This window comes from Brienomyrus brachyistius, chromosome 1, assembly GCF_023856365.1.
Source record: "Brienomyrus brachyistius isolate T26 chromosome 1, BBRACH_0.4, whole genome shotgun sequence".
Taxonomy (NCBI): Eukaryota; Metazoa; Chordata; class Actinopteri; order Osteoglossiformes; family Mormyridae; genus Brienomyrus; species Brienomyrus brachyistius.
This window is the reverse complement of record NC_064533.1, coordinates 22,353,752-22,374,125: the sequence shown is the minus strand read 5'-3', so window position 1 is coordinate 22,374,125 and position 20,374 is coordinate 22,353,752. Positions and strand designations below refer to the sequence as shown.

Sequence of the window (20,374 nt, the reverse complement as noted above, 5' to 3'; positions counted from 1 at the left end):
TCCTATCTTCTGTAATCACTTACCCTATTCGGGGGTCACAAGGAATCCAGATCATCTCCTGAAGGCTACAGGGACAAGGCAGGAAACCTCGGATGGAGTGCCAACCCATCACAGGACACACTCACACACCATTCCTGTCCTGCATTTCCTACCACTGAGTCCAGGCAGCATAAGCATGCAGATTAAATTTCCTTGTGAAATCCTAGACTTAGGAGCTCCTGCTTTATAGATGGGTATTGTCAGGGCAGATGTATAGAACAGGGGACCAAGTATAGTCAGTGATGTCACACACTTGGGTGGTTGAGCCAGGCCCCTAACCTGCCCCAGGGACCGACTGACCCTGACTTCTCAATGTATGTTGCTTTGGATAAAAGGATCTATTAAATGTATGAAATAGTGGAAGATACAGCCGAGGTACTGAGTATAGCATATTTTGTTCATATAGATCACCATGTCCACTGTTGCACCGTCTAATTTCTAATTGTTTCCCGTTGGGGGGGTTACAACAGAGACATCTGTTGAATGAAAAGCATGCAGAGATGTATTCTTATTTGTTGGAAACCAGCCAGCCAGACACGGTTCCACCTGCTGTCCAACGTGAATCCACAACAAAATGTAGATGTCATGCTGACTGTTACATAAGGGAAACGTGACAGGAGATGTGGCCAGGTATTTTTATGACCCCGTGTTTGGGAAGCAGCTGTGAAGATAGCAGTGAGCTCAGAAGCATTCAAGTGCTCAAGCGTGGAAGGTAACCATGGAGACCGAGAGACGTCCATTCATTGGTACATCGATTGATGATGTCACAGTTCAACAAAATCAGACTCACAAGCATTTAACACTTATAAAAAAAGCTTTAATTGCATCACAGACATGGAATCTTTTTCTCTGACAAGCTTTTAACTTCACAAACATCACTTTAGCCATTACATGCTGGGCTATTTTCAGAGGGGCAAATCATTCAAAGGTAAAAGAAGGCTTCCGGAAATCAGCTCACCATTTAGGGCCAACGAGGAACCTCTTTTGCGTCCTGTTATTTTTTTGTGGGACATCTCAATCCATCCCTGTAAGAGAATACGCAAGAGTTCTGTCAAGTTCTTGCTTTTCAATTGACAGCTGGCAAACACCAAGCAAATTTATCTGACTTTTCATCCGGATACTGGCACAAAGTGCACAATCTCATGCACACTGGCCTCCAAACCAGGGCTCATAATCACCACCACGCTGTTATTGGTTTTGAACATTTCATTTGGTCGGAATCCCAAAATGCCAGTCAGCAAAGCGGCACGCTTCAACACGCTCCCAGGAAACGTCAGGGCCGCAAATGCAGAATCACAGGAAGCAACCATGGGTTGTATCTCCCGACAGGATCCAAAGCGTGGATTCAACCCTCCGCTTTAGGTTTATGAGAGATCTGTTCTACCCCCCTGTGTTAGTCATTTAAGACACGATGCACGTCTTAAATGGGCAAAAAAGGGGACACGATTCTGTGGATGGCTTAACTTTCCCATCATAGTTTAGCAGCTTTGGAGCTAATCTAGAAAACCATACCTTTCGCATGGCTCCTATTTCCAGGATGCAGCAATCATTGGTTCCTTCATCCTGCAAGACACAGAAGGCATGTCAATTACCCATCCAGGTTTGCTGATGAATTCAAGTACATAATGAAGCAGAGATACAGTTGAGCAGCTAATTTAGCATCAACCTCAGACAAGCAAGCAAAACCAAGTGCTAAACAATCTAGCAGCAGAGGAACACTTTAAACATGCCAAGGCGTTTGCATTTTAAGTAGCAGTGCTGGAACCCCATTACACATTTTAAGCATCCGTCCAGTCGACGAAAACGGACAGTTAAAAATAATAATAAAAATGTTGAAACTATGCAGGAGAACGATACTAATTTGAGGCAAGCCGACTTTCAACAGTATTTGTTGCCATTGACATTGGCTGCATCTCTCGAAAGACCATCCCAACTGGAAAGTGGTCGGTTTAAGGCCCAGCAGTAATATCTTTGAGAAAAACATTTGGTCTGAATTACTCTAGTGAGATGTTCGTCCGCATTAACCGTTTCTTTAAATAGCTGCATTACATAACAAATAAACTTGTATCTCCCGACAGGATCCAAAGCGTGGATTACAGCCTCCGCTTTAGGTTTATGAGAGATCTGTTTTACCCCCCTGTGTTAGTCATTTAAGACACGGCACACGTCTTAAATGGGCAAAAAAGGGGATGACGCTCGGAATAAGTCCACGGACCACTCATTACTTTATGGAGTAATCTCTAGAAAGGAAGGCTTTCTGCAAGTTATTCCTTAGTAACTTACAGATGTTGCATAAAGCCACACATTTCAGTTCGTTATAAATATAATGTAAATATTGTATGTATGATCAGATAATCCAGGAAGAAGAGTTGTCTCTGGACAGGCAATGTTTATACTATAATTTCAAAAAAATAACTATGAGGTATATAGTGTTTATGTGGCCCGAATTTCTCCACCACGTGGTAACATCCAGCCAACATAGCTACTTAGCTTAGCCTAGCCTAAAGAAAGCTTTAGTTAAATTAATGTTTGAAAAATAAGCCACGACAGAGTATCATCAAAAAAAGAATTAAAATAAAGCATCCAGAAACAGCTTCCCCGTTTCGTATTTTTCTTGCATTATACAGATGTGAAACTTACTTAGCCTTCATTCAAGCACAGAAGAACACGTCCGCCTTCCTTGGTGGGCAGAGATAAAGAGACCGGCAGCTGCTTAGCGCTGTGTTACCATTATATGACACGTACTACATATCCCGAAATGCCCCGGGAATGAAAGACTACGGAAGCGGACTTTTTAAGGGGTGAAGTCGTTTAATAGAATTAATTAATGTAATTATCGTTCAGTTTGTAGATAATCAATTGTGTACTTTTAAATGTGATTATGTAACATGAAATGTTATAAACTAGGGTAGCTGAAACAATAAACACAATCTGGCAATCCTGCAAAACCCCGGGAAATAAACCCGGATATCGTTTAACGACCTGTAATTCGCAGTAGTTATATGAAAGCCATGTAGATGACAGCCGTGTGCAATTAGAGTTTATTTTCACCAATTAAAAATAAATATAAAAGCTACGGCACTTTTGCGCGTAGTGATTGCAAATTCATCTTCATACAAATTTACGGTTCACCAACATGAGTCGTTTATTTAGAACGTGAATGCGCAATATTTAGAGCCCATTCGAAGCTGTATAATAGTAACCAATAACATTCTTTTGTGCATTTTTAGTTATAGTATTATCTTTTTCAAGATGCATCATTTTATCTGCAGTGGTTACTAATTATCAATAGAGTGTAAGTGTTATTCCAGGTGATCTTGGACAAGCACATTAAGTTCTTACTAAAACTAAACAGAATTCGACTTACTGATGAGTCTGTATGTTAATCGAATCTGCGACAAAAATAAATATGGCCAACAAACAATTGCCTGAATATGTTTGCTAATGGTGGGTTACATAACGGTAAACATTTACTGGTACTTATGTCACTTGGATTAGTTACCTCCTGTTAATTATTTGTGATTTCTATGATTTAACTCATCTCAATAAATATACGTGTAATTCACCTCAAAGGCCAATAAGACGAGGATGACGACACCAACTTGCAAAGTCTTGTCAAATGCTGTACAGTACTTACTGTACTTATACTGTACCACCTCCGCTGGAGTTCATCTCCCGGACTCCACATTTTCTTTCCCGCCTTAGCTTCTGTTTGATTGGTCTCAACCCAAGTTTGTGGTCATTGTCCAGCTTCTCATTGGTCGATTCGCAAGCCTCTCGAGTTCCGCGTTAAGCCGCCTGTATCTTTCTGCCTCGGTGGGCGGGACCGTCAATTCGCAGGGTATAGGTTGTAATCCAATGCCAGCAACCTGCCGCAATTATCGGTGTTTACTGTCCATTCATCCGTCGTTTTAATGAAAGACAGGCGATTGACAATGCACTGAACCAGGCACCGGATATTATTCATAAAAAGAAATTCCTTCCTGCACATTGCACGTACAGATATCCCACTGCGAACGGCGCAGTTTGTATCTCGGTGGCCGACAAAAGTCACTTTTCGAGGTTTTGGGATTGCAGGTTGGCCCTCGGCTGCGGCTGTAAAGCGGGGCACTCTCCGGCGTCGTTCTGCACTCGCGATCATGTTTATTTCATAAAGCATGGCGGTGAGGAGGACCCTGTAAACTAAATGACTGTCAGAAACATCGCCTCCATTTGTAATATGGTGAGTAATGCCTGAGATGAATGCTATCATCAATACACGGGCGATCTTGCTCCCTGTCCGGGATGATCGCTAGACAGTACCCGGTCGTTTCACCATGCAAGATATTTATCGCGCATTTCAGAAAACTCGCTCTCCCATTCGCCTAATGATACATCAGGCGCGTTGTTTTCAGCTACCAAATCTATTTGTTTTGCAAGCGTTGAGTAGAAAGATCCTTTTAAAATCCATTGCTGTCTATGAGCTGACGTCTCGTTTTAAAGACGCTGACCGTTCTTCTGTCTTCTAACCCCAGAGCTTGTGTTACCCCGAAATGGCTTAAGCTATGCTTATAAATGGCAATGGTTGCTGCTAGTGATGAAAGACCGAGTGATGGTAAACCCACGGCAAGTTGCCTAATGTTTCTGGGATGGGGTTCGGATCCGTGCGTTTGCAGTAAGTGCAGATGCGTTTCGTTATGGTGGTCATACTATCGTCACCTGGTCCTCTACTGCACTGGAGCGGAGTCTGAAACACCGCTTACATGCATCCGGTGGGTGTTTTCCTTCCCTAACAGAAAAGGGGAAAACTGAAGTAGATTTAAACTTTTCCTGCTTTGGTATTTATCTGCCCTTTTGCTTGCTTTGGAGGGTTGAATTTTGCACAAGCTATACCTGCATAGAGTTTGCATCTCTTTCTCCATGTTCATGTGGGGTTCCCCCGCGCACTCTGGAGGGCCACCATGCCACACGCTCCTTTAGACCGTGTGATGTCAGCAGTTACATAAATTACTTTTCCCGTAAGTGTTGGTGTCAGTATAGGTAGAGACAACCTAATTGATGGGGGCGGGTATGGCGGCTTTACTCAGACCCAGCATGTGACACCGTTGTGATGGCAATATTAAAACAGTAATGAGTGCTAGTGTACTCGGATCTGTGTGTTGTGTTTGCTGGGAAGCTCGATCCCTCGCACGGACTATTTGCAGCGCCTTGTCTTAATCGTCATAGGATATTGCCCGTTTTCCGCATGATGTAGCCGAACCGGCTATCAGACGAGCGATTATTCCTTTTTATCGCTCTACAACTCCTGCTGCTCTCATTTCCATCAGAGGCACTATGACTCATATGCATCATTAAACTTAGTGTGTCAACTGTCTGTCAATTATATATATAAATACAAATAATGCTATTTTGTACATGCAACATTTACAGCTGCTTAAATCTGTCTTCTCTGCATTTAAAATAAAACTGGAAAAGGTGCCCATATAATTGTATCTTTGAGATTCTATCCTCACTCTGCTCTGATGCTGTTTGTCCCACAGGGCACCAATGCCTCTGCACTGGAGAAAGACATTGGTCCAGAACAGTTCCCAATCAATGAGCACTACTTTGGATTGGTCAACGTGAGTGTCACTCAACATGTGTATCTCTTCAATCTGCCAGGATCTGAATCATAATAGGGATATGATTAAGCCATCCATCCATCCATCTGTCCATCTTTAACTCACTTATGTAGATTGTTGATTTGTGGGCAGTATATCACAGATGTTACATAGAGGCTTCGGTATAAATTTACTAAAAAAGATAAATAATTAGTCCTATCTATTTATTCCGAACTGCTGGGTACTTTACCTTGCTGAAGGGTATATATGTTCTGCCTCAATGACCCCACCCCCCACCCCCAGTTCGGCAACACCTGCTACTGCAACTCGGTGCTGCAAGCACTGTACTTCTGCCGGCCGTTCCGGGAGAACGTCCTCGCCTACAAGGCCGGCCAGCGCAAGAAGGAGAACCTGCTCACCTGCCTGGCCGACCTCTTCCACAGCATCGCCACGCAGAAGAAGAAGGTGGGAGTCATCCCGCCCAAGAAGTTCATCTCACGCCTCCGCAAGGAGAACGGTGAGCGATTCGCCATGCCTGATGGATGCATGGGCCTTGTGGCAGCCGGTAATGACTGGGCATATGGAGGGCGAAGTGGCTCCCATTGGTTCTCTAAAGCACTTTGGGTGTCGTGAAAAGCACTGTATAAATGTGACTTTCGTTCATTAATTCATGTGTCCATCCATCCATTTTACTATGTTCTATTCTGTCTTATTCAGTTAAGACACTTAATGCTTCCCATACTCCACCACTGTTGGTTAATATTTTTTATTGCATTATGTTTACAACAGCTGTGCTGGTGTAAATCCTCACCATGTCCGGCCAGGAAGGTTCTGTCAAGCGGCTTTCTCCAACCCCCTTTAGTGCCCTGTACTAAAGGGTTTACGAACCCGGACTCACCTCCTGAAAGCTCCCACTTGAACCGCTCCAGAGTAGCTTTGCAATGCCCCAATCCACAGCCCCCATGCAAGTGAAAAGTGGTTCTGGATATCGATCACAAGGGCAGGATGTGAAGCGATGAATAATTCAATGTGTTGTGACAAATCGTTATCAATTTGGATAAAACTGGAGAAAAGATAGCATCACCTATTGAAACGTTTCAGTTTACAGTAACATATATTGGTTTTCTTAAATTCTGATAATTATGCATTGATATGCATAATTAGGATCATAATTACGACCTTTTGCATGTACAAACCTGAAAAAATGGCCTTCTTTCTGTTGATCATCATGGTAATGCATGTGATCTAGGCATGTACAGAGTGTTCGCACCACTGTCTTAACAGCCCCGCTCTCTGTCACCTCCCCCTTCCTCCCTCAGATCTGTTTGACAACTACATGCAGCAGGACGCTCACGAGTTTCTCAACTACCTGCTGAACACGGTGGCCGACATCCTGCAGGAGGAAAAGCAGGAGAAGCAGAACGGCAGGCTGAAGAACGGCTCGGTGCCAGGTGGACAGGCGGAGGAGAGCAAGGCGGAGCCCACCTGGGTGCACGACATCTTCCAGGGCACGCTGACCAATGAGACGCGCTGCCTCAACTGCGAGACGGTGAGCTCATTAACTTGGGATTCTGGGAGCTGAGGTTTCGCTTACAGATCTGGGGGGGGGGGGGTCTTCTTCCTCTGACATGCCAGTAGATTTTGACAGACTCACCCCTGTGACCAAGAGATTTCTGAGAAGGCTCATCTGAATGCTTATAAATGCTTATAAATGCTCTTTGATCATAATAATAATAACTAATACATATTATTTGTAACACACTTTACATTTGAACCAAACCTCAAAGTGCTTTATATAGAACTATATTCTGTAGAAATATAGAACTGCTGCTTCCTTTATTCCTGAAAATCCAAGGTTCACTCTGATAACCAGTTAAATTCCTGAGGGCAATACTCCAAGGATTCATTGTTTTTACCCCTGGGTGCAGTGTGTGATTTAAAGCTGTGATGTGATTTAAAGCAGTAGTCAATCACCTCTCTTTTATTACACGCTGCAGGTCAGCAGTAAAGATGAAGACTTTCTGGACCTTTCTGTAGATGTGGAGCAGAACACATCAATAACGCACTGTCTGAGGTAAGAGGACGAAGAGTTAGCTGTTTGAAGCAGGGGAACGCTTCAAACTCAGGTCTGAGTGTGTTCGGCGCTAGACTTAATGTAAACTGCAGTGACAGCCTTAGTGACATTACTGCAGTGTGGTTTTTTTTTGTGCATTGCAGTATGAGCATGCAGTGAACTCAGTGCTGCACTATAAGGGCAGTAAAAACTGTATGCAGTGGTAACTGTTTTGCAGGGACTTCAGTAACACAGAGACGCTGTGCAGTGAGTACAAGTACTACTGTGAGACATGCTGCAGCAAGCAGGAGGCGCAGAAGCGGTCAGTGTGCCGAGAGACGGGAGCGTGTGTGTGTGTGTGTGTGTGTATGAGAGAGAGAGAGAGAAAGAGACTGTAATGCTGTAACTGTGTGTGTGGGTCGGTGGGTGACACTATGTGTGTGTCTGTGTGTGTGTGAGATGTCTGTGTGTCATGCCATTTGTGTGGGTATAACACTGTGTGTAACGCTGTGTGTACATAATGTTGTGTGTTTAATGCTTTGTGTGTCTGTAGCACTTTATCTCTGTGATGCTATGTTTGTGTGACACTGTGTAGCACTCTGTGTGTAAGGCTGTGTGTCTATCTGTAACACTCTCTGAGTAGTAGTAGTAATAATAATAATAATAAATTTTATTTGTATTGCACTTTATATTTTATCAATATCAAAGTGCTACAAAGTAAAAACAAATAGTGTAATAAAATACTATTAAATAAAAATACTAGACTATACTATAAAACACTTAACTAAATGTCTCTAAAAAGATTGGTTTTTAGATTTTGTTTAAAAACATCAGTCGACTGCGGGACTCTCAGGTAGTCGGGGAGGACGTTCCACAGCCTCGGTGCCACAGATGAAAAGGCCCTATCAGCCATGCTACGGAGCTTGATTCTGGGGACTTGGAGGGTGTTAGTGTGTACAGAGTGGAAGGTGCGTGAGGAGGTTTGGGGGGTGAGGAGTTCTTGTAAGTAAAGGGGGGCATGTCCATAGATGCACTGATGGGTGAGGAGGGAGAACTTGTACTCTATCCTGAGTGGGACAGGGAGCCAGTGAAGGGTTTTCAGGATGGGGGTGATGTGATCATGCTTTCGCACCCTCATCAGGTCTGTAACACCTTTTGTGTGTAACACAGGGTGTGTGTAATGTGATGTCCCTGTAATGCTGTGAGTCTCTTACACAGGGAGTTATGGACAGAATGTGTATGTGATGCTGTGCCTCTGTCTGTAACTCCCTGTGTGTATAATGCTGTGTCTCTGTGTGTAACGCTTGGTGTCTCTTTGTGTAATGTGCTGTGCGTGTAACCCTGTGTCTCCATCTGTGGCGTGCTGTATGTGCCACTCTGTGTCTCTGTCTATAACACCCTGTGTGTGTGTAACGCCCTCTGTTTGTAATGTGGTGTCTAATGCTTTGTCGGTATGTAACGTCCTGTCTGTCTGTGTTATATGCTGTGTGTGTAATGCTGTGTCTCTGTCTGTAACTCCCTGTGTTCCTGTAACGCCCTCTGTGTCTGTGTCTCTGTCTGTAACTCCCTATGTTCCTGTAACGCCCTCTGTGTCTGTGTCTTTTTCTGTAACTCCCTGTGTTCCTGTAACGCCCTCTGTGTCTGTGTCTCTGTCTGTAACTCCTTGTGTTCCTGTAACGCCCTCTGTGTCTGTGTCTCTGTCTGTAACTCCTTGTGTTCCTGTAACGCCCTCTGTGTCTGTGTCTCTGCCTGTAACTCCTTGTGTTCCTGTAACGCCCTCTGTGTCTGTGTCTTTTTCTGTAACTCCCTGTGTTCCTGTAACGCCCTCTGTGTCTGTGTCTCTGTCTGTAACTCCTTGTGTTCCTGTAACGCCCTCTGTGTCTGTGTCTCTGTCTGTAACTCCTTGTGTTCCTGTAACGCCCTCTGTGTCTGTGTCTCTGCCTGTAACTCCTTGTGTTCCTGTAACGCCCTCTGTGTCTGTGTCTCTGTCTGTAACTCCCTGTGTTCCTGTAACGCCCTCTGTGTCTGTGTCTCTGTCTGTAACTCCTTGTGTTCCTGTAACGCCCTCTGTGTCTGTGTCTCTGCCTGTAACTCCCTGTGTTTCTGTAACGCCCTCTGTTTGTAACATGCTGTGTGTGTAACGCTGTGTCTGTCTGTAACTCCCTGTGTTCCTGTAACGCTCTCTGTGTCTGTGTCTCTGTCTGTAACTCCCTGTGTTCCTGTAACGCCCTCTGTTTGTAACATGCTGTGTGTTGGTGCAGCATGCGGGTGAAGAGGTTGCCCATGATACTAGCCCTGCACCTGAAGAGATTTAAGTACATGGAGCAGCTACACCGATACACCAAGCTCTCTTACCGTGTCGTCTTCCCGCTGGAGCTGCGCCTTTTCAACACGTCTGGCGACGCAGTCAACCTGGATCGCATGTACGACCTGGTGGCCGTGGTGGTGCACTGTGGCAGGTACACACATACTCACACGCACACACAGGTTTGTAATTATATCTTTGTGGGGACTCTTCATTTCTATGGGGAAAACTCTAATTCCAACATGACAAACTTTAACCCCTACCCAGCCCTGACCTTAACCACAAGTAACCAAACAGAATACAAGACTTTTTTAATATTTTTAGTATTTTGATTGCATTGGCGGATGGTTTTGGGTACCTTAAAATAACAGGTTTTTATGACATTTTGGGGGACATTTGGTTCCCACAATGTAATATAAAAATAATTCTCTCTTTCTCATACACATACACACACACACACACACACACACACACACACACACATATACACCCACAGATTAGACATCTATATCTTTCTGGGGATTCTCCATTAATTTCTGGGGGCATAACCTTAATCTCATCTATTACAACCTTAACCCCCCTATAACATTGAGGTTTATATTGTGGGGACCTAAGAAATGTCCCCACAAGCTAAAAAGTAAGAGGCTTTACTTCATTATGGGGACATTACAAACCTGCGAACATACACCCCTCCCAATAGGTCACTGTTTACTCAGGGTCCTCTTCTCTCATCTCGCCAGCGGCCCCAACAGAGGACATTACATCACCATCGTCAAGAGCCACGGCTTCTGGCTACTGTTTGATGATGACATCGTGGAGGTAAGAATCCCACTGTGCCTGGCACACGCTGTCACTCACACACATTCGCACAGGGCTTTGGCCGTGTCTGATTCGCTGTTTTCACCCCCATGCAGAAAATCGACGCTCAGGCCATCGAGGAGTTCTACGGCTTGACGTCTGACATCTCGAAGAACTCTGAGTCCGGCTACATCCTGTTCTACCAGTCCAGGGAGTAACGGGGGGGGAGGGGGGGGTTGGTCGTTAACAAGCTATGCTCGTCGCCACCTCTACCCAGTCCGAGGAACACGACGTCCAATCAAAAACCTTGACCCTCCACGATCTAGTTAACCCCCACATGGCCGGTCTGGAGGAACACTGTCAGGCTGAGGCCGGTTCTCCTGTCCTTCCCCTCTCTGTGTTCAGCACGACACTGACACCACACTGTTCTCACCTGCACCCAAAGGCACTTTAACATCAGTCCAGGACTGCACAGAACCAATAAGCCAGAGCAGAACTGGTGGCCAGGTTCTTCACCACCGAATCGCTGTCCTGAGCACAGAGAACCAGACCGGCTATAACCAGCGGGCTCATGTTTCCGTGGTTATGGTTGCTAAGCAGTTATGTCTTCTTTTATTTGGTTCAGGTTTGGATTATATTCGATTTTCTTAATTTTAATTGGTCCATGAGGTGGACCACATGACCATGGTCCTGCCAAAATATGTAGCTGAAGATGAGGCCCGCTTATTCCAGAGACATCTGTGTGAAGTATATATATGTGAACGCCAACCACGACTGCAAGCATTCCCTGACTCTGGATGTCAGACCTTATTTAATACTTTGCATTTTTAGAGGTGCTGGCTGTTTTGGTACAGAGTGTGTACCAGTATGGGGTGCAGTGAGTCAACAGGAGGTGTTCAATTCATACCATTGGGAGGTGAATTGTGCAGAAATTTAGCTTGTGAGGTTTGAGGTGTCTATGAAATTTCTGGCCATCGGTCTTTTAATGGGCTTTAGGTGGAAAAGAGAGTTTGAGGTTTGATGACCTGAAAACTTGCCATTGCTTACTCAGCCCACTAACACTGTGGAAACAGGTATGGGTCATCAATTTAGTGCGTGGTTTACATCCTCAGTGAACAGGAAGTGACCGTAGAAGCAGCATATTATTTTGATGAAAGTGGTGGATGGAGACTTGGGTAATAGCACTTGTGGTGGGCATTGTCGTGGCATTTTGATTCTGACTACCAATCATAATGCCGTTTTGCAATCCTGTGAGGCCACAGATTGTGCCTTGCCCTCTAGGTGAGGTCTTATGTGATTACTTGTAAGTAACTGCTCCCCCTGGTGGCCGGAAGAGAAATCTGCAGGTGACCTCTTGGTCATTGAACATGAGGATGAATTGTGATGGGTAACTGGATCACGTTTCTGGGAACAAAGCATAAGTGCTTCTTGGATGATGATGATGAAGGGTGGATGCCAGGCTTAGGTCTTCCTGTTGCTTAGTACTGAAGGTGTCTACACAGTTTTATAGCTGAAGTATTGCTGCTGGCCGAAGTTAGGTCACCAGTTAGCTCTCCGACTTCACCACGGAGAATTAACCACTGTCAGGATTTGATTGGACTGTCCTTACCTGCAAAAACCATGGGCTTAAAGGGATCTTTACCGATCCTTTTTCATTATCTTACACACACTTTTATCCAAAGCGATGTACAAGGGTTAAGGGTCTTGCTCAAGGGCCCAACGGTGAAATAACTCTGCCGACACTGGGATTTGACCCAGCGACCTTCCAATCACGGGAGCAGCGTTCCAGCCTGCTGGGCCACACTGCCTCTGGGCTGTTAGCTGGTGAGATTAGTGCTGTTTTCTTATGTTTGTTTTTGTAGTAAAACATCGCAGCTGTCAGGAAGTTGGCCCCAAGGCTGTTGTCTTTACCTTTTCTCCCTGGCGTTTTTAATTCCAGCCGTAAGACTTCCGTCATCTTTCAAGAAAGTCTCTAAATAACCATATGGATGCTCAAAGCTATAGAGAGTTTTAACTTATTCTTTGGCAGAGGGATCGTGCGTTAATGATCTCTCCTGGGGCTTTTCCTTGGCGGAAGATCTGATTGGCTCACTCAGTTTCCAGTCCCGCCCTCTTGAACCCACAGACCACACCCCATAGCCAATTTCATCTTTCCAGCAAAATGGTGTGAACAAAGGCTGTGTGGTTCACCTCAGTGCCAAAACCGAAGAGCTAACTTTAAGGTATAAAATACTACCTGAGGCGGACAAAAGAGAAACTCCTGTGTGTGTGTACAGAAATAGCACTATATTTTTTAAAAGGACTAAACTCTGCAAGGCTGCTAGTTCTACTGCAAGGGTGTGGTTTTTCTCATTGATTACACCTTTGAAGGTCTGCAGCAGAACTATTATTGACTGCTTGTAGCTGTTGACTAATCTCTAAGTAAAGTAAGTATATAAATATTTCTATTTTCGGTCATAGTAAATACTAAATGTACTTCACCTCCTCTCCGTCCACCCTCAGTTTTGTAGCTTCAGTGGTGAGGATTTCAGAGGCTCAAAGAGACTCCCCATTAATATGCAGGTACACCGTCATGGGTAAAGGCCATGCCTTGTTACACCCCTAGTCACTTTATCATAGCCTGAATTTCAGTCTAATGGCCTCCATCCATATCGATAGTAATCTACCACATTAGTAATGTGTTTGGTGTCAATAGGATGGACTGTGGAATTCACCTAACAACCTTCTGGTGATCTGTTCCTTCAACTTTAGACCCACTGCACAGGCTGATTCAGACTCTGTTGTATATTAGTATTAATTGTATGACCCTCCCAGACCTATAGGAAGCATAAATTTAGCATCCTTCTCTGATAGGATAGAGCGCCACCTGAAGGTCGAAAGTCAGTGTGAATTAAAAAGTGCACTTTACTAAAGATAAGAGTACTTTGCTTTAACTGTAAGAGAATAAGATATTCTTTGCAAATGGATCATGTTATTTTTTTCCGGTCTTCAATAAAAACTTGATGAAACTCCTTTGCCCACGTGCTGTGTTATTTATCCATGTTCTTCTTTTGAAGCTGCTCATCACTGTTAACAGGATGTTCTTTTTCACGATGAAACTCTTAACAGGACTGTCGTTGCTCCTAACCTCCTTGCAGTTTCACAGCCACGGTAATGGGATTTGCAGGTGCTGTGTGTCTCCTTGGTAACTCGAGAAATTAAATTGGGGGGGGTCTTTTTTTGTGTTGCATGGCTTGTCACCCCTCTCCCCCCTTAGGCCTGTATCCTACCTTGCCGTAATAGTGGACGTAATGTGATATTTTGTCTGGATGTTTCCAGATTAGCTGGCACTGTAGCCTTAGTGAGGTGCAGCTAAGCTCTCAGCAGCTACGTTATCACGTTAGGACCCTGGCGTCATGGCATAAGATCAATAAGCTCCTCAGGCTAGGGTCCTGGGAGTTTTATTGGGCTACTCGGCCTCCCTGGTGGACCTGGTGGTGTGATTTCCAGATGATACTAGTTTGATCCCTGCCCTGTGACATTTGTGTCGCATATCCATAAGCTCTTGCCTGCGACCAGTTCTTGCAATCAAAATTTTATTCACTAAATACATGGTTTGCATGACGCTGGAGCAAGACGACAACATGTGAAGAAGAGAAGCTGACAATGTGGTGCGTCCAGTTAGGCAACGCTAGCCTAAGGTTAGGAGCCATGAGTAGACAGTCTGACTCAACTTGCGACATCACTTCCTGTCCAAGTTAGTGACCAGTCTGTGCGACAGCCCCTTGATTGGTTGACAGGTGTTCCTTGGTGTCATGACAACAACAAACATTCTTCGCTTTTTTGAATCCCAAGTACCGGAAATGAGGTTCTAGAAACAGAAGGAAGCATTTTTTTTAGAGCTACGCTTTTCTGTTAATGTTGTTTTTTTATTGGCTAGCATATGTAAGGTACGTAAATAACATTAAAATGTGTAATGTGGAGATATAAAGCATGGCATGTGGAAGTGTGACAGGTATATTTATTGGTCATGTTTGCATTAGTGACAGCTTGATGATCCGGCTGAGATTTGTGATGTTTGTTATAAAATCACTTCAGCCAAAGTGCCGATTCAGCTGAATCTCACCGACAGCCCAATCTAATCCCACAGCTCCTCTCTGGTTTATGAGCTGCTTTAGAGTCTAGTGTCTTAAACTCTGTATTTCACGCTATTATATTGCATGTTCTTTACTGGTCCAGAAGAAGTTCATCTCTGCCTCAACACACCTGTACACATCACAGTCAGTCTGCCACTCCAAGGCAACTCCTGCAGACAACCAAGCCGACCAGGCTGTGACTTCTGAAGATGTATTTATGTCTGTGATTTTGTGTGTGTCTGTGTGCTTCTGTATATTTCTGTATATCTGTTGCTGTTACTGTCTAGCTCATATAATGGCTGTAATAGGAGGGAGATTTGATTACAGTGTAAAACAGGGGAGGCCAATCTTATCCGCAAAGGGCCGGTGTGTATGCGGGTTTTCACTGCAACTCCCTAATTATGTCACTAATTAGAGGACTGATTGACTGAAGAGTCCTCACACCACAGCTGACATACAGGTTATCCCAAAAACCTGCATATACACTGGCCCTTTGCAGATGAGATTGGCCACCCCTGGTGTAAAAGTTCACATTAGTGACACAGTGGTTAGCACTGTCACCTCACACCTTTGAAACTTGGGTTCGGGTCTCCGCCAGGGTTCCTGGTGTGTGGAGTTTGCATTTTCTCCCCGGGGTTTCCTCTGGGTACTCTGGTTTCCCCCCACAGTCCAAAAACATGCTGCGTCTAAATGGGGGTTGCCAATTCTTTTTACAGGATTGCGTTTTACATGCGGTTAGTACTTTGTAGCTGTCTTGGGTTCAGGGTTGCCAACTTTGATCAGCTGGCTGGAGTAAAATTTTTAGTTTGAGATAAGTCTGCACACGCATTTACATGTATGTAAGAGTTTTATTACTTTGAAAATAGTCTGTATGGTATGCAAACTACCACAACACTTTTTATGTAGCTAGTTTTAGGCTGATAATGGAATAATATAGATTTGCCATAAGATTCCTTGCATGAGCATGAGAGTCTGAAAGCATGAATGTCACACCAGATGCATCAGAGTTGGCAACCCTGTGGTCTGCAATTGTTTATTTGAGCAGTCTTTAGAGAGCAAAGGCAGGCTGTGCATCCTTATCCTTCTCTGGTCCCCAAAGTGAGACCAGTCTCCACTTGTCACATGGCTCTGCGGGTATATCTCTCTACTCTCTATATATCTCTATAATGCTACCTAAGGCCACTTTCTGGTCCAGAAGGGAGACTCTTTAAGGATGATTGTCCCATTCCAGGCCCCTGGGGTAACCCCCAAGCCTCCCACACTTGGAGAGTGCAATTTGTGAGCCAAACTGCACTTCTGGGAAAAGCAATCATTCAAGGAGCAGGAAGTATGGATGAAGCCATTAGCAACATTCATCACCTTGAATTAAACTGTGCTTGTATCTATTGGTGAATGGGAGCCACTGACAAATTCCATGTGTGTGTGAACTTACCAAGCCAATAGACCTGATTCTGCTATCATCCATCCATCCATCCATTTACCCTTCCACAATTGCATCCATGCCTTTACCCAATGCATTGTGTGTGTGTGTGTGTGTGTGTGTGTGTGTGTGTGACATCATCTGGCGTTGAATGCACAGTGTGACAGCAGTAAATGGTTCATCCATTTAGCCTGTGGCAGATCGTCAGCTTGTGGCTGCGGGAGAATGATTGTCCTGAACTTGTACGGCCGACTGTGAACAAAGAGTTTTTGATGACGGAAGGCTGTGAAACGGAGCGGCTCTTTCTGTACCGCCGAGGAAATGGCCCTCTTTATTGTGTTATTACCTCGGTAAATCACACTAGCTGTAATTAAGGTGGCTTTCTTCTCAATAATGTTCCCTGAGGACATGATGTAGCATTTCATTTTGTAGCTTGATATTGCTCAGGACATGCTGGAGTGTGTGTGAGTGCACGTTGGTGCCCACACTGTGCATCTGCACTCTATGTGTCTGTGTGTGTGACTGTTCCAGAATGAAGTGTGGAACTGTGTATGTGTGGATGGGGCACATATGTCCATGCACAATGTGTGTGTCTACAGATGTCCGAAAAAAATCTGTAGAAAGACAGAAAAAGCCTCAAAACAGATGGTGTCATGATGTTTCCACCAACAAATGTCCTGTTTAGCTGTTTTTCAGGTTTATTCTGCTTGTGGGGACCTTTTTTCCCCAAAATCCACAATACCAAGGGTCCAACTGTTCCATCTGGCCCTCTCTGGAGCCTGGAAATGGGTTTATGACACAGTATAGCCTGTACATCCTATCAGCGGTGAGATACTACCGAAAGACAGGTCACAAATGTATCCAGGGTATTCGCACAGACTTGTGAGCTGTTGGGTAACCATGAAATATTATGGAGAAAATCACCTCAGCTGAACTGTGAAAATAGTGTGATTTTCCATGACAGCGCATCGATCAGGAAACAGCACCACCTGGTGGACAAATTAGAAATGGGGCAGCAGATTGAGCCCTACAGCTGATTCTGAAACAAGTCATCCTGGAAGTGAGTCTGTTTAGGTTTCTGAATGACGCATGTATGTGGGAGGTGTGATTGGAAGGTGATTTCACCGCTGAGCCCGTCAGCGAGGTCCCGAGAGCTAAATGCCACTGGGTTCAAATCCAAAGGCTTTCTGAGTGATGTCACCATTGGGCCCCTCAGTGTCTGTGTTCCCACAATGTTGGGCTCAATCGCTGTTAATTGCTCCTGCTTCTCAGACCACTCAGGAGTGTGCAGAGCGCATTACCTGCACCCTGCACAGTGCTGGCCTCATTTGGCCACTATGACAGTTCTGCCAAGCTGCAACCCAACCGCTAATTGTTCAAATGGTAAATGTTACAAGCTGATGGCGGGAATAAGAGGGGCCAACCTCATCATTAGCCAATCATATGTTTTGAGTGTGCATGCCCTGTATACTGTACACGCCCTTGCCTAATGCATTCCGAGTCACCTTTCTGTCTTTGTGGCAAATTGTAATTGTTACAATAAACAATCACTTCTTTATTTCAACTTTGTGTGTTTTTGTTACGATGTCAATTACGATGTGTATTTGTGTACTCCTCATTTGTTTTTTTTTTACGTGTCTTGTGTACTCTTTTGTTGTCGTTTATGATGGGATGTGTAGATATTGGCAACAGCCTGTAATAAATACTTTTGTCTTGTGCTGTGTATGCAGAAGGCTGTTGACCCTCTGGGAGGTAATGAGTCGACAGCCCTGACCTTCAGTATCCTACAGAGGCAACAGAGCAGACGCCAGGAACTGTTCCCAGATCAGGAACCACGAGGAACCAGTGCCAGATCAGCCCTCACAAAACCCAATTCTCAGGCCAACAATCTGTGCCAGGAGCCTGGGCTTCATCCAGATCAGCCACTCACAGACTCCTCTCTCACAACATCATCAACCTGTGGGGAGAGCTTGTCCCAGAGTAGGAACCCACGTTGTGGGCCGTTCCCCACTAAGTGACTTAAAGAGATCACTGTTCCCAGAACAGTGGGCCACACAGAGAGTCTTGGCAGGATCAGTAATGCAAACAAAGAACAGTAACCAGAACAGAAGCCAAAAGGAGTGAAAATTTGCAGTGTCCTCTGACCAGAAAATACGGTTGCAGAGAGACATGTATTTATAAAGGATTTACACATTCCTCATGATGTGGCCGACCCACCTGCTGATTCAGCCTGTGGTCATGTCAACCATGTCCTTTTGTCGTTTCCTTCTAATGTGACTTTCTCATCACTCTGTGAACTGTTATGATACCCAGAAAGCTTTTGTGTTTGACCTGCAAAGAAGGAATGCACATTGGTGTTTGTTTTTCTGTGTATGAGAAGTGTATTTTGGGTAATAAATGTCTTCGTAATATCAACCATAGTGGTGATGACCTTTGTAAATCCATATGTGGAATAGAGGAGGGCATAAATAGGTGGAGATGGGAGTGAGGAGATGGGAATGAATGAGCCTAGAAAAAAATTAAAGAATCGTTTAAAGTTAGTTTGTCTTGTCTGTTAATGAGTGAGTTCAACAGTGCTCTGACTTTTGTAGGTTTTTAATGTCTTTTTTGTTTAAGTAAGAGAACAAGATGTGTGCAGTTCATGTACCCCTCAGAGAACAGGGGTAACTCTCCTCGATCCGTCCTGTGATCCCTGTGTCCCCTGGATCAGTTTTCTGTATCGAAAGATCATGTTATTTTTTTTATATTCCCCACCTCATGAATGTGGCCACAGGCTAGTCATTCTGTCTCAGGACTCCAAGAAGCCTGCATTACACATTCCTGGTCCAAGAGGCTAGAAAATCCTAATCTCTGATTTCTGTTGCATTGAGTGATCTTCATCCTCAGGACCGCAGAACTCTTCTCCACTCTTCAAGAAGACACTCAAATCTCTCCGCTTCCTTCCAGCCCCCCAGGCCTGAACTCCTGACCGCATCCCGCTTGCTTCCGCACCTTAAGCTTCCACTATAGTGTCATTTTCTCACCCCTGTGTCTGCGGAAATGTCTGCTGAGTCACCTGACAGTGTTCGGCTGGGGGGGTGGGGGGGTGGGTGGGTGTAATCACAGGATCAAATAGGTTCCTGTCACAGAAGCCCCAAGATGCAGGTACTGCCTGTCCTTATTAAGGTGATTTCAGACAATGATTTGCGTGTCACTCTGCAGAGACTGTGTCATTCTGCTCTCACAATGGTGATAAGTGTCGCCGGGTCCGATGAGGACAAACCGCCTCTAACTGGCCTCAGGTCTCTGTAGCTTGCAGCTAGCATATCTTACCGCTGTGGAGTCTGAAACACGATCAGACCACTGCGGCCGCTCGCGATAATGGAGCTTTTCAGTTAGACGATTGAGAATTACGTGTGCTTGTCTGCTGAGACAAATAAAAAAGAATGAATGCCTTTGTGTCTACCGTTCAGAGAGACCGTGTGTGTCTGTGACTGTTGGATGCCCGATAAGTACAAAAATGTAGCCTGTGTAGTTAAATGACAAATAAAAATAAGCATCCATCTTCCATGATCGCTTATCCAGTACAGAGTTCTGGTGAGTCTGGAGTCCATCCCAGGATGCACAAGGGACACACTCAAGCATTTAGGGAAATACACCCAAATCGATAAAACACCATGGTTTTGAACTGAGATAGGAAACCTACTCAAACCACAAGGAACATGCAAACAGAACTGGGGGTGGCAATCAAGCCCCCAAATGTGTCAGTGCAAGTGTGTTGTGTCAGGGCCCCATTCAAGACGTGACTTTGGGGCCCCTTGCCCCCCCCCTTGTGTTGTAACTGTGGTTCCACACAAATGTAGGGTTTAAGTGAAAGTAAACAACAACGACATGGAGGTGTGATGCTACAGTGTTACCTGCTGAACCACCGTGACCAGACTGCTGACCTACCTCCTTCCATCAGGGTGTCCTGGTCACTCAACACTGCCCTCTGGCTGTGGTTTGGTGGCCTACACCACATGGGACCCTCTACTTTAAACTCCCCAGCGATGGTTATGGGCTGCTCAGTTAGTGTGATGGATGTCT

General features: G+C 44.8%; 1 protein-coding gene, 2 long non-coding RNA genes and 2 other non-coding genes across 6 annotated transcripts; 2 read left to right on the top strand and 3 right to left on the bottom strand.

The window, feature by feature from the left end:
- Positions 1 to 834: 834 nt before the first annotated feature.
- LOC125747188 (uncharacterized) lies at positions 835 to 2,977 on the bottom strand. Its single transcript, XR_007399235.1, has 3 exons — positions 2,680 to 2,977; positions 1,552 to 1,602; positions 835 to 1,064 (listed from the first exon to the last, which is right to left on the bottom strand). It is a non-coding gene; the product is annotated as an uncharacterized LOC125747188 (long non-coding RNA).
- Positions 1,351 to 1,471, bottom strand: LOC125706217 (small nucleolar RNA SNORA26). Its single transcript, XR_007381937.1, has one exon. It is a non-coding gene; the product is annotated as a small nucleolar RNA SNORA26 (small nucleolar RNA).
- Positions 2,100 to 2,220, bottom strand: LOC125706211 (small nucleolar RNA SNORA26). Its single transcript, XR_007381933.1, has one exon. It is a non-coding gene; the product is annotated as a small nucleolar RNA SNORA26 (small nucleolar RNA).
- A 562-nt stretch (positions 2,978 to 3,539) lies between the features above and the next one.
- On the top strand, positions 3,540 to 13,782 carry usp46 (ubiquitin specific peptidase 46). The gene is made up of 9 exons (XM_049022071.1): positions 3,540 to 4,261; positions 5,559 to 5,639; positions 5,922 to 6,135; positions 6,938 to 7,167; positions 7,616 to 7,692; positions 7,910 to 7,993; positions 9,933 to 10,130; positions 10,717 to 10,795; positions 10,891 to 13,782. The coding sequence occupies exons 1-9, from the start codon at positions 4,226 to 4,228 to the stop codon at positions 10,990 to 10,992; spliced, it is 1,101 nt and encodes a 366-aa protein (XP_048878028.1). The 5' UTR covers positions 3,540 to 4,225; the 3' UTR covers positions 10,993 to 13,782.
- Positions 13,783 to 14,578: 796 nt separating this feature from the next.
- LOC125747191 (uncharacterized) lies at positions 14,579 to 18,792 on the top strand. Of its 2 annotated transcripts, XR_007399237.1 has the most exons (4): positions 14,579 to 14,703; positions 16,995 to 17,135; positions 17,274 to 17,369; positions 18,040 to 18,792. It is a non-coding gene; the product is annotated as an uncharacterized LOC125747191 (long non-coding RNA). The 2 variants fall into 2 exon arrangements; XR_007399236.1 differs by lacking the exon at positions 14,579 to 14,703 and having other exon boundaries at positions 16,283 to 17,135.
- Positions 18,793 to 20,374: the final 1,582 nt, after the last annotated feature.

Bases quoted from the DNA above. Each gene is read 5' to 3' on its own strand.
- usp46 (XM_049022071.1), top strand. From the start codon at position 4,226: ATGACTGTCAGAAACATCGCCTCCATTTGTAATATG. The intron at 5,640-5,921 runs GTGAGTGTCACT...CCCCACCCCCAG, and splicing joins ACTACTTTGGATTGGTCAAC to TTCGGCAACACCTGCTACTG. The intron at 7,994-9,932 runs GTCAGTGTGCCG...GTGTTGGTGCAG, and splicing joins AAGCAGGAGGCGCAGAAGCG to CATGCGGGTGAAGAGGTTGC.